This window comes from Stylophora pistillata, chromosome 6 (assembly GCF_964205215.1).
Source record: "Stylophora pistillata chromosome 6, jaStyPist1.2, whole genome shotgun sequence".
Taxonomy (NCBI): domain Eukaryota; kingdom Metazoa; phylum Cnidaria; class Anthozoa; order Scleractinia; family Pocilloporidae; genus Stylophora; species Stylophora pistillata.
Genome location: NC_142524.1, coordinates 34918986 through 34932459, shown reverse-complemented (window position 1 = coordinate 34932459; position 13474 = coordinate 34918986). Strand labels below are relative to the sequence as shown.

Sequence of the window (13474 nt, the reverse complement as noted above, 5' to 3'; positions counted from 1 at the left end):
TAAATGATGTAATCTTAGAATGTGCTGTACATAATACTTCGACCTGTGTGACTCATTTACTCTATACTAGTAGAGCGCGATGAATGGCCTACTTGTAAAGAGAGCAACAGTAATGCATGCTCTACACTGAAAGCAGTCGTCAAAGAAAAATCTTTATAATGCATTTCTAGGCGGTGACAGTATGCAACGTCGAGCTAGAAGCGTTGTGTTTTGGTCTGGCATTTCCAGTGACATAAACTATCAGCTGACTCATGTGAAACTTGCTAAGAACCACTAAAAAAAAACAGAACGAAGGTGAAATACCATGGCAGAACCTTGATCTTGACGTATTTGGAACTTGACTGAAATTTATCAGCTAACAACTCTTGCCAGCTTCGGCAGTAAAGGTCGTTTTACAAAAAATCACTCAGCTCGTGTCCAGGTTGAACTAGACGGTAACAGATACATCCCTAATATCATGTAACACCTTTTACTGACAGTTTTTCAGAGCTGTAGTAACAAACAACACACCGATTTTTTTTTTAACAGAGTAGTGTTGATTTAATGTTTTACAGATCACGCAAAAGGATGATCGGTAATATGAGCTAAGTGGGTTTTGTTAAAAATGAAAACAGAAGCAATATTTCAACGATGTACGAGTAGTAATTTCAGAGTTAAGGTACTTCTTCCAAAACAAGGTCTCTAAACTGTTAATAAATGTCTCAAATTTACAGCAAAGAGATTTTCCATCAAAAGCCGAATTGGTACGGGTTCAGAAGTGACTCATCGAAGTGTTATCAGGTTTACACCCTGTCTTTTTGTACCATTTCTTTCACCAGTTCTGAGTGTTGAAACTCAGCTGGGTCTGTACACTGGAACTCGGTATTCAGTCCAGTGAAGCATTTCTTCAACGCATCTTTTGAACTGGCGTAAATCATCTTTTTGCCGATTGGAACTTCATCAGTACACCTGTTTAAGACAAGAAATGGACAATCAAACTGTATCACAAAAATGAATAATTATCATGTTTTAACTTAGTGTAAAAATTATTTCTCATCTCATGATCATAATCACCATTATACAGCAGTGTACACGTATATATGCTATAATAAATAAAAGAACATAGGGCGCAAAGCGTACCCTGTCTTCTTAAGAAACGTACGTCTATACAGATACCTATATTCATGTCTAAAAACTAAAACGATATATTCCCTAAAAGTCTCTACAATATTCCCTAAAAGTCTCTAAAACACTAAAGTTCGCATTGGTACTTGACGGTGGCCTTGAAGGTGCACGCTATGTTAAGCGAGCTTGAGAGCGTCGCTTTCTGCATTTTTCGCAGGACTTCCTTGCTCCTAGCGCCCACAAGCTTCTTCATTGTTTTCTCGAGGTCCTTCGACCACCCCCCTAGCACATCGATATCTATGTTGCACTGCTCCAAGCAATATCCAGGATATTGCTTTTTAAGCTCCCATCGAGGTGGGGCATATTTTTCCGTCTTTTCCTTCTCATTCCTTCGCGGTTATCTAACCAGGGACAACTCATTTCCACCGCCCAGACTTGCTCCCTATTGTGATCCACGAACCTGAACTAGTAGATCTCAGAGTGTCATAACTGATGGCGTGTGTTCAAAATCTGTCGATGTGACCTCAGGGGTACCTCAAGGGACAGTACTTGGTCCATTAATGTTTTTGTTATTCATTAGTGATATGCAAAATGGGCTAGGATGTACACTAAGATTGTTTGCTGATGATGCTTTACTGTATCATAAAATCTCTCATCATGATGACACCTTGGCTTTACAGAGTGACCTAGATAAGCTAGGTCTATAGGCTAATGGGTGGCAGATGCTGTTCAATCCTTCTAAATGCTACAAAATGTCTGTTTCCCGTAGTAGATCCCCGGTAGTTAAAGACTACACCCTGTACAATCAAACCCTGGTATCTGTCTGACAACATCGTTATTTAGGTGTTTTGCTGTCTAGTGATCTGCGGTGGAACTCTCATGTGGACAAGATTGCTAAAATTGACTTGCGCTACCTTGACCTTTCTAGCTTATATTTGTATTTCAACTGATTAGCTTTCTCTTTGACCTGTTAAAAACTCCCTTGTGTGACTGACCCAGTTAAAACCTTTAACATGATTATCACTACTATTATTTATTATTTATTTGCTCATTTATTTATTTATGTCATTGTTGCGTGTGTGTGTGCGTGCGTGCGTGTGTGTGTGTGTGTGTGTGTGTGTATGTGTGAGAGCCTATACAGTGTCTGTTTAGATAGCCCGCCTAGAATAGCTTTGCTAACTGCGGGCTGCAAAAGCCTTTATTTCTTTAATTTTAAAAAAATAAAGTCAATGTTGTTGTTGTTGTTGTTGAAGGAATCCCTATCTTTGGATTTACTAAGCGAGAGAAGAAAATTCCATCGTCTACAAATGTTCTGTAAATCTGTGAACAATAGTATTGCTTTGCCTATCCCGTCTTATTATCAATTGTCTATTAGGGAAACTAGAAATATTCGACGAATTCATTTATCCAACCATCTGTACATCATGATTACTACAAGTATAGCTTTTTTCCGAGAACCATAAGGGACTAGAACTGTTTATCACCTGGAACTAGATCAGCTTTTTGTAGTACAAAATTTTTTTAAGTTTTTATTTCTAAGTATAGCTATATTGTTAATGACATATTTTATTTATTTGCTTGATATTTTTATTAGCTATTTTTATATTTTTATTCTTCTATCTCTTCTTGATGTTTAATAGCGTTGAAGAGTATTAAAAAAGATGTAGATGTAGATGGCATCCACTCTGTTGGCCTTGACGCGGCTATGGTCGACATACACTGGTACATCCCAGTACGCTTGAGCATCCGAAGATTCGTACACTGGTTTGGCCGCTACTAACGAGTACCATGGTGGTACTGAGTCCACTAGCTCCAATTCTTTACAGACCTCAAAGAAAAGCACCTTTAGCACAGCGTTGTGTCGGTCCAAGTATTTCGACTGTGCTAAAGCAGGACACCAGGCTAAAACATGCGTAAGAGTTTCTGTTGCGCCTCCGCTCAGCTTACACGTGGTCTCTCCTTGAGAAGTTCCTGTTTTGAGCTTTGTGTACACTCTAGTGGGTGTGAGCTGCTCGTAAAGCTCCAGTAGCCCAGTAATCGTAGGGGTGGGTGCTGACTTCCAGTCCCTCAGCCAATTAAAGCACTCATCGCCGCTCAGGTCTTTATCCTGCCACGTTGCGCACAGAAACCGTCTATGCCACAGCTCGCCCTTAACTTCTTCCTGCAACTTTTCGGTCACGGACTTCCTCAGATAACCCTTAACTTTCTTTCCAGATATAGAAATATTGGGTGCTTGGTGCGAGCTACACGACGGATTCGGATAGTTCAAAGTCAAGCTTGTTCCCAGTTCCTCCGTGTATTTGCATGCCTCCTTAATCAACGACGTAAATCCCTTCTCGATCGCTCTCTCTTCAAACTTCTGCACTAGCCTCATGGTTGGATCGGAGTTCTGATGTAGCTTGATTGAGGACTTGATCTTAGTAAGTTTGTATTCTTGCTGAACAGAACGCAGTCCACGTCCACCCTTGTCCCTAGGAAGATACAGCATCGCCGTGGAGCTAAGTGGATGTTTTCCTCCATTCTCGCATATGATCTTCCTCGCCTCCCTATCAATGGATCGAAGTTCTGTAACTGGCCAGTGCTGGGTCCACATCAAGTATGCGAGAACTGGCAATGCAAACTGGTTACTTGCAGTAACACGGTTATCATCATTATTATTATCATTCTTAGGGAACAGCTCCCTTTGGAAAAGGAGAGTAAAAGATGAAACGTGTTTATTTTGTTTGAGGAAACAGACTGTACGTTATTTTTGGGGCAAGGAGTCTGAGCGATCATGAAAAAAATCGTACACACCTCGGATGGATAAAAAATGTTAAAGTAAACAAGCACCAAGAGAAATATAAAATATTTCAAGAAGAACAAGAAACTAAAACCCCGATGCAGGAAAACTAGGTTTCCAGCGCTTCTAAGGAATTAGATACTCCGTTACGTAGTACACTATAATAATGGTAATAACATCGATAACTTTCAACTTTTGTAACAGCGCCCTTGTTAAGAAGATTTTTAGAAACTTTCTAAATAATTGCTTTGGAGTTGTTTACAAATGTTAGAAAAATAAAAATTCTAACAAATTACTAAGAAAATTAAACTGTAAAATGTGTGTCTAAAAATATGTTTATATTTCAGTCCGATCAAGAAACGAAAGTCATTACTGAAGTGGAAATAAACCCCAAAGTTATCAAAGAAATCTTACCAACTGATAAATGCTAACTTCTGTGCTGTTGTTTGATTCGGTCTGGTGAAACAGAAGTCAAAAAGTATGTAACGAGGTTCGTTGCCAAAAGCCTTTTTCATGCCATTGAATATATCCTCATTACGGGATTGAGAGCAGTTAAGAGGAAGTTTGTCTCCCAAGCTTTCCACAACGATCTTCTTTTTGTCTTTGATCATCATTACCACATATGCATGCCTTTTCTTCAGCTTGATGTCATTGAAAGCTTCGATGACGGTTTGGTCTACTACCACTCCAGAAGACTGAAATGCGAAAATCAAGTGTTAAACAGTATTTTACCTAATAATATGATCTCTATTACAGATTTGTGTCTACTTTTTGTGACTCTGCTCGAGAAAGAAATATTCCGGCTTACGGCCAGCGAATTATTACAAGCGAATCTGGCGCTCACATATCTTAATAAAATGGCATGCATGAATTTCAGAACTTTTTTGGCTTTACCAGATAAGAAAGATGTACTCACCATCTTCTTTGCCAATCAAATTCACTCTGAAAGGAAATTAAAGCTTGGTATAATACTGTAGTTCGTTTCCCAAATGTTAATTCAAAATATGCTTTTCGTTTTTATCAACAAAACTGTAATTAACAAGGTAAGAAAAAAGTTGAGAAATTGATTTTGTAAAATGACAAAAATGAATAGTACTTCTCTTGCAAAATGGAACATAAATAGAATCTCTAATAGAAAGGTAATAGACTTCTTGTGGTTTTAGATGCCGTAAGCTTTGAATCGACGAGATTTTTTTGAAAATACCTTACATGTTCAGTGTACCTTGGTTTACATCCTTGAATCAGGGCGAAAAACCATCGAAAGTAGCCTACCTTTTAATTTACAGGAGAAGTAGTTGGTCAGTAAAGGGCCTGTTTATCTGTGACGTACGTTTATCGAGGATTCAATTAATCAGTGAGGTCAGAATGGAAAACATCTCAAGTTGAACTAAATTAGCCTCGTAAGTGAAAAATTAATAGTAATCAGTTTCCGAGATGACTCATCGGTCTAGTTTACGATTTTCCCGCTTTTGTGCGACGCGCCTGCAGCCAAGTCTCTCCCGATTGGAGACTTTAGATGTATGTCGCTTGCTGATTGGTTGGTTTTTGCTTTGCATCGGAACACGCTGTTGATTTTTGTCATAATTCAAGCTCTTCTCCTTCTCCATAGTTCTTCAGACAGTTCTTCACAATTCTTGGCTCTTCTTTTTTGGTTTTTCATATTTTAATCAATTTTTGTATCAAATTGTTCTCGTTACTTTATGTTTCTTTGACCTTGCGGATTACTCAAGACTATCTCCTCGATTGTTAAAACCAAACCGTTTGGTTGATGAAAGCTCGAATATAGGGGCTAGGGCTAGCCGGGCTGGGGCCTGGAGAGCCTTTTTTGGCTGGGCCTTCCGGCTAACCGTCCAGCGGTTGCAAAGAAAATTCAAAATGGCGTTCTTTGATGACAAAATATGGCGGGTAACATGAATTTTCGCTTTGCTGTCCTTATTTACAATTGTAGCAATGTACACACTCGTGAATCGAGACGAGGATAGTTCAGTGTATAATTATGTTAAAAACCTGCTATTAGAAGGATCATCGGAGAAGACGAAATGGAAAGAAGCTCGTCAAGATTTCGAACGGTTCAACTTGATGTTTGGAGAGAGGAAAAGAAAGGGCCTCGATTATACGAGGATAGGTAGTTACATTTGTATTAAACTTTTTCTGCATTAATTTGTCAATTTTCTCTTATTCCTTTAAGATCAGTTTGCATTCAGATCACACCTCGATCTGCTTCTCTTTTGACCATCTGATTCTGCATCAACCTAATTATAAATCTCTGTAAACTTAAATGTTATGAATCCTTTAACTCCCAAGATCTGATTGTTAATTCTACCCTCTAACTGCTGCACATTTTTTAAAAAAATTATCATTTACAAGAATTTGGTGTTAGATCAAGGTAAACTGGGGCAAAATCTCACCTCTCCCTCCCCCCCTTCCCCACAAAGACCTGATCAGTATTCCTTTATTTTACTTCACGATCCACATTACTGCAACATATTTGTGGTGCAGTATTATGCAACATAACATGGTACCAAATGTGTAATTGTTATTTGTCTTTTGGAGAAATGAATACCATGCAGTATTTGAGCATATTCTTATCTAGCCCTGACAAAGCTAGAATAAAACATGAAGGTAACAAACAAGGAGATAAATAGGTTCAGATCAGTTTCTTTTGATTTTGGATCCATAGGTCACATGCCAGGGCTTTGTCAAGCAGTAAATTACTACAGAGGTTCTGAAAACCTACTTTGTAAAAAGGTACCTTTAGTGAAGTAAGTGGACAAACCCCACACACCCTGACATCAGTATGCATATTCTCCATTCTTTTATGCATACATTTCTTTAGAAGCTAACAAGGAGAATTTGTTGAAGAGCTTCTTTACCTGATGATCACTTTGTTTTTTCTTGTGACCTTAATAAATATATCTTATTAAACCTTTTGTTGTGTAGTATCTCTGACTATTTTTATGAGTCAAGCCATATTTTGATGAGCGAGTAGGGTGAGTCAAAATACAAACAACAAGGTAAATTACATATATCTTATTAACCAAGCGTAAGGGCCATACTGGGAGAATATCGGCCTGAGGTCTTGACAGTATGGACCGAGCATAGCTCAGTCCGTACAAAAAAGACCGAGGGCCGATATTCTTCCAGTACGGTCCCGAGCAAGCTTGGTTAATAAGAGATTTATTATACGACTGAAGTTCAAAGGGACACACGTGCGGTATCATTCGGGACCATTCGGGACAGTGCCCGGTCCAATACTTAGAGAATATTGGACAAGCAATAGAGCATTTTGATTGGTTGATTTTAGTTATTGGCCCTCTGACTGCCCGAGTCGTGTAATAATCAGTGATACTACACAACAAAACTAAAAAATTTAATGGATATTTATTTATGGGGAGGGCATGACAGAGGTATGCAAAGCAGAATGGAATAGGCGCTGTTTCTGTTTTCTTCAATAAATGATGAAATTTCATTGTTGTCTAACTGCTCTTCTTCATTCAATTTATCTAATAAACTTGGATCAATATTTGCCAGCCATTCTGACTCTTTGTCGTCAGAAAAATAATTTTTTTGTCTGCCTTTTTTTTCATAACTTCAGTCCAATTCGTCACTTGTGTGATGCGAGAAAACCTGTCTAACCACTTCTTTGGAGTACAAATATTGCAAGTTATTTTTTTATCTTAAGCTGAATTCACTTTAAACAATTGGATTAATCAACAGAATACCCTGTGTATGTAAATGGTTAATTAACAAAAAGAAGGCTGCACTGGGGGCACTCTAAAAGTAAATTACAATTACATTTTTTTCTTCAGGTATGTTAGATCAATAGCCAAGAGAGAGGCTGAAGTTTATCAATGGATACCTGTTTCTTTTATCATTTTACCTGCGCAAATAAGATCAAAATCTGACACAAGAGTGAAATACAGTACAAAATATGAGGATGAAAGAGAGAAGCTTGTAGCATTTGCCAACAGCCTTCAAGAGAAAGTCTGGATTGCAAAGTCTTCATCTGGAGCTAAAGGTGATATTGTTGTAGCTAGGCCTTCATTAAATAAATGGAGTTGTTTATACCTTGGCTAGTTTCAGTTGTTGATGGAGAAGGAGAATCAAAAAAACAAAAAGAAAAATTAAGTCAAACTGTCAAAAATGTTTTCATTTCACATTTCCCAGATTGTTTTTTAGTTATCCCCAGTGTAATGGAAACAACCCCTTTTTTCTAATGTCTGCCTGGCTGTGTGTTCTCAATGCCAAGATCATGTGTAAAGCTATCTCTAGGAAATATAAAAATATTATGAAAAGACCTTCAGTAGATCTTACTGTAACAAATCTAATTAATTATTTCACTAAAGATCGAATGCTGAAGATAATCAGATTTAATATGAATTATATGCTTCTGTATGGTTGTATACTAGGGAAGGACATCTTCATTTCTGACAACATAGAAGAAATTGTGGATTTTGTTGATGAACAGACACAAGGGTTTGTTGTACAGAAGTACATTGAAAACCCTTTGCTTCTGGATAAAAACAGAAAATTTGACATAAGGTCAGTGTTGAAACAATATTTTACTCCATCTCCATTTAGTGGCATGATGTAAGTCTAAGTAAAGAACAGAGATGTTGGGTGTTATGTTTGGAAATTCATCTTACTCTATCACACTGATGGCAGATTTCCTATTGAATTTGATCCTGGATATGTTTTATGTATTTCATTTTACATCTGTTGGCAATTGGTGCAGCATAGTCAGTAATTCCAAATTTAATCCATTTAATTTAAATTTATGAAGTGACTAGAAATATATTTTGATGACACCTCCTGGATAGGATGTAAGTGCAATCTATCATAGGTAACTGCAAACCAACGTGCAACATCTGCTCTTGGAAACATCAATGCAAACTTTGATTGAATCCTTTTGCTACCAAGAGCTCACTAGTAATTCTCCTCACTGTCTGCGTAACAGTTCTTATGATATGGAGAGTTTGGTATTAGATCATCCTCTGAGACCCAGGGGCTGTGAGTTGATTTCAAGTTGATCTACAGTAGAGATCTACAGTAAGATCTACGCAAAAAAAGATGATTTTATATACTTTTAAGCATTGTGTTTTCTGGTATTATATTATTATTTCAATTAGGCTCTTGTAAATCTCAGTTTTTTGCATGTATATATATTGTTTTTCTCCCTGTGCATAGCTTTTATTCTTTTGTTAATATCTTTTGTGTTTGTCAAATTTTGATTGTGTATAGTAGGTCCACATCAGCCCTTCGGCTGCCAAACAATCCCAACCTACCTATCAAATAAAGTTTACCTTACCCTGCTCTTCCGCCCCAACTTGAAATCAACTTGCAGCCCTTGGGTCTCGGAGGATGGTCTTAGATCAACTGATAATCCCCTTTATTGCATTTATTTACGAATCGCACCATTTTTTGCTCTAAATTGCATCATTTCACGCTTGACTGAGTTTTTGACACATGACATCAAAGTCTTTCTGTTTTGCATACAAAATAGGATGTAAAAGCATTTCCGGTTCCGCTTTTTATTTAAAAACCGGTTCAGTACTGCATTAATAAAATATTTGAATTGATCAAGTCCTGTATTTGGGCGATTTCAAAATGGATGTAACAAAGTGGTAATTGAACCTTGTGTTGTGCTGCGCGCTCGTTCGATTTTGAAATCATGAGTATGATTTCAGCCCAAATTGCACTCCACCCAGTTCCATTACCATTATCAATCATACTTTTCTTTATTCTCATCACTGGTCTGCTTGATATTGTTTAGAAAGTGTAAGAAGAAATTCTCTCTCTGTCACTTGGGGGGAGTTGAAGGGTTAAGGGAAAGATGGTGTTTTAGTGGAGCAATTGATATCAACTGCTGCCCAGTTAGCCCAATGGATAGGGCACTGGACTGTTGTGCGGGAGGTCGAGGGTTCGAGTCCCGGCTGGACCAACACTCAAGGTCTTAAAATAATTGAGAAGAATTTGCTACCTTTCTATAACATAAAGAAATGGTTAGATATCCTAGTCTTCTCAGAGAGGGACGAATAAATGGAAGTCCTGTCTCCTGCAGGATTGGGGCAGGAGACATTAATTTCCCACACACGAGATTACTGTGTGATGGATGTCCTCCCCTGGGGTGGGATGGGTGGGTTTACTGGGCCTGCAGTAATTGGTGAATCTAATAATAAAATTAAATGATCAATAAAATTGCACAGAATAGTGAGAATATATGATTTTCTTTCAAGATCTTTACATAATATTATTTTTATTTGACTGTGCACTAACTTTCAGGTGCTGGGTCCTCCTGGATCATACATACACCATTTATATTTTCTCTGAGGGAGTCCTAAGAACCTCATCTGAACCATATGATGCTGATAACTTAAAAAATATTACCAGTCATCTGACAAATCATTGTATACAGGTAAATAATGTGTACTTATTGACTGAGAGGGTGGGCCGGATGGGGAAAATGTTTAGTTTTAGGTCATGAAGTACATACTGAATGCATGACCAAAAGCCAAATGTTTTCCCCTCTAGCCTGGCCCAACTCAGTCCATCAGCAATTAATCATATGACCTTTGTTATTTCTTTTTCCTCCTTTCTTCTTTGTGCTCTCAGCTCACAGCGCCATATAGCTTTTAAGGCCCTTCTCATATCATTGTATAGGACCTTCATATGGGGATTTTTGTGGATGTGCATTTGTGCATTTTGGGGAAAAGGTTGATTTTTCCTGTTCACTGCGTACAGTTTTAATTTCATTTTAGTTCAGTTTTTTATTTTTGTGATGTATCTGGCAAGACAAATGGCAGTTAAAAAAACAAAAACAAAACAAAAACAGCTGCTTCTAATACCATCAGTGCTGCTTATAAGCAGGATAATTTCCCAGCACAGACTATTCCATTTAACCCAACTAACCTGATTTTTAGGGTGTCCACGTTTCAAACAAATAAATCAAATCCTCTGATGTGGTAATTATTTATTCACAGGAAGAACACTCTGCTAATTTTGGACAATATGAAGAAGGAAATGAAATGTTCTACAGTGAATTTTCTAGGTAGGAACCCTTTGCATTAATAGTCAGAGACATCTGAAAAGCTGTAAATCTGTTGTCAAAGATTCTAAAGAAACTAAATAAATAAAAGTACATTGCAATTGCAGTGGTGTAACGTGTACTGGTTCTTATCGCCTTACTAATTTTTGAAAACTATAGCAAAGTAGTGAAATGAAGGTAGGCACCTTCATTTCTGCTCAGCTAAAATACTTGTGAATGTCATTTGCTAGAAGCATATTTTGGATCATATTTCTAGGGTCTTAGGATCCAACCTTACTAATTATTTCCTTTTGTTCTTTGTATATAGGTATCTTGAAGAAACTTTTGGTGTTTCTCTTGCAGGGACAATCTTACCTCAGATAAATTCCATTGTTAAGAAATGCCTGCTTGGGCTCAAAGAGGTGGGAATGGGCCATTTTACAGTTGTGCGCTTAGCTGCCAAGCCTTTGATTTGGAGTGAGGCTGAAAGTGACTTAGTTGTGATAGAGACTAGTATCTATTTAGCATGACAACAAAGTAATTTACATTTGAAAAGCAACAACATTTGTATCATAACAAGGTCACCTTTCGTCTCACTGCTGTTCAAAGGCTTGGCAACCAAGCACACAACTGTAACATGGACTATCCAAGATAGCATAAACAATGTTTGTTGTGAATTCTGCTTCAGTTATGGTAAATGTGAGTACATCTTAAATGTTTGATAAAGACATACTAGATATTTTGATAGTCGAGTGTTAAGATTGCCAATACTGGTGAAGAGGTTACTTGGTTCATAAGCCCTTCATGGGACAAAAGTAGTCTAGTAGATATGTGTAAAAAAAAATTGTTTTACCTTTAAGTTAGTAGAATTTATTCAAAATTGGAATGAAATTTAAACCCACATTGTAATCATTTATTAAGTAAACTTGATAACAGATTTTGAAATGCTGGCATTCTGAGCCTAAACCTATGTTCAAAGCTAAATTATTTAATCAGCCAAACTTATTGATAGTAGAATTGTATTCAATATATAGGAACTGACCACAGAAGGTTTGGGATATCACAGTTTTCAGCTCTTTGGGTTTGACTTTATGATTGATGCCCAGTTTCATGTCTGGCTCTTGGAAGTTAATGGGGCTCCCGCTTGTGCAAAGTAAGTACAACCTGTTGTGTGTGTGTGTGGAGGGGGGAGGGGGGTGGGGAAATATGGGAAGTGTGCTTTGAACAGCAAATTGCTGAGGGTGTGGTGTGATCCTCTAGGTGAGGTAGATCCTGTTGAGGACCATTGTCACTGAAAACTGTACCTACAACTGTCCTTTACAGGGAATAAACTCTCCTGGATCATTGCACTTCATGATCAACTTGAAAACATTATCATTGTGTTTGCAGGGTAATTTTTCACATCTGACTTATTATTTGCAAATAACTTGACTATACAAATCTAATAATGCAGGTTTACTAATAAAATATGCAACCCTAAAGAATCTCCTAGGCATTAATCTCTTCATTGACTCTATTTGGAAAACGTCTGTATAGATCACATCCCATAAGGCACCTGGAAATTGGTAACTGGACAGAGCCCCCCTCCCCCCTCTGAAAATATTCTACTTGCTCCTGTGCTATGAGCACGTTAACAGGAAATGCCACTCCCTAATTTCAACAGTACCAAAGACTTTTTTTTTTTTTTTTTTTTTTTTTTTTTTTTTTTTTTTATGATGGCCATTGTCACCATTCCCAAATGATTTTAAAAATCTGTTGGGGATACCTGACTTGGACGTAACTTTTTCTCTGCCAACAGCAGCTTAAAGTACATGGGTAACTATTTTGGTGTAGCACTTTTGCTTGATCAGAATATTTCTGGAAACTGAACTCCTCTTTCTAATATTTTAGGGCTTTATTACCAGCCCTAGCTCAAGACCTTGTGAGAAAAGCCATCGATCCTCTCTTTCCAAAAGATAGCAGCAAAGGGGATACTTGTGACCGCGATTCATCAAAGAGCAAGACAGGGAATATCACACAGGGACATTTTGTGATCATTTAAAAAAGAACTAACCTCGTAAATGAATGCTAATACTACCGCACAGAATATTCGACGATCACTCTCGCTGTTATAACTCACTAACCGAGTGAAACACGCCACAGAGAAAGATACTCATGAGTTTACCCAAAGATGCTGGTCGTCTGGCTTAAGAGTGCAAACCACGGTTTTCGGTCCCACTTTGGTTTCCAAAACGAAACTATGTTTACCACTAAGGGCTGCAAGCGACGAAATAAAAGAAATCTGTTCTTGTGAATGTTTCTTAGAAAGTAGACTATCGCAGCAGCTAATTGTGGTTATTCTTCCCTCTTATCTGTCAGCCTGTTTAAAGTGTCATTTGCTACGGCCAAGCTGCGAATGGTGAGCTTTGGCTGAGGGTTACTTAAAAAAATTTCCACAACTAATGAAAGCTTTTAAATACAAGACAGATCATTTTGGCCTTACATGTTTTCTTACCTTATGATTTATGTAGCAATACCGTGTAACCATCTCAGTTCCATTATGAGGGGGCGGACTTTTTCAGGAACTT

At 37.7% G+C, this 13474-nt stretch overlaps 2 protein-coding genes across 5 annotated transcripts; one reads left to right on the top strand and one right to left on the bottom strand.

The window, feature by feature from the left end:
• Positions 1-453: 453 nt before the first annotated feature.
• On the bottom strand, positions 454-5348 carry LOC111319300 (uncharacterized). Of its 3 annotated transcripts, none has more exons than XM_022922109.2 (4): positions 5088-5348; positions 4800-4825; positions 4298-4578; positions 454-948 (listed from the first exon to the last, which is right to left on the bottom strand). In XM_022922109.2, the coding sequence occupies exons 2-4, from the start codon at positions 4800-4802 to the stop codon at positions 783-785; spliced, it is 450 nt and encodes a 149-aa protein (XP_022777844.2). In that variant the 5' UTR covers positions 4803-4825; positions 5088-5348; the 3' UTR covers positions 454-782. The 3 variants fall into 3 exon arrangements, with proteins under 3 accessions (XP_022777844.2, XP_022777838.2, XP_088619045.1); XM_022922103.2 differs by having other exon boundaries at positions 5156-5348; XM_088762919.1 differs by lacking the exon at positions 4800-4825 and having other exon boundaries at positions 5156-5348.
• A 154-nt stretch (positions 5349-5502) lies between these two features.
• LOC111318832 (tubulin--tyrosine ligase) lies at positions 5503-13388 on the top strand. 2 transcript variants are annotated; one of them, XM_022921707.2, is made up of 10 exons: positions 5503-5788; positions 5901-6008; positions 6564-6645; positions 7693-7901; positions 8293-8425; positions 10166-10298; positions 10864-10931; positions 11236-11329; positions 11942-12060; positions 12798-13388. In XM_022921707.2, exons 1-10 carry the CDS (start codon positions 5782-5784, stop codon positions 12946-12948), a joined length of 1104 nt encoding a protein of 367 aa, XP_022777442.1. In that variant the 5' UTR covers positions 5503-5781; the 3' UTR covers positions 12949-13388. The 2 variants fall into 2 exon arrangements, with proteins under 2 accessions (XP_022777442.1, XP_022777437.1); XM_022921702.2 differs by having other exon boundaries at positions 5503-6008.
• Positions 13389-13474: the final 86 nt, after the last annotated feature.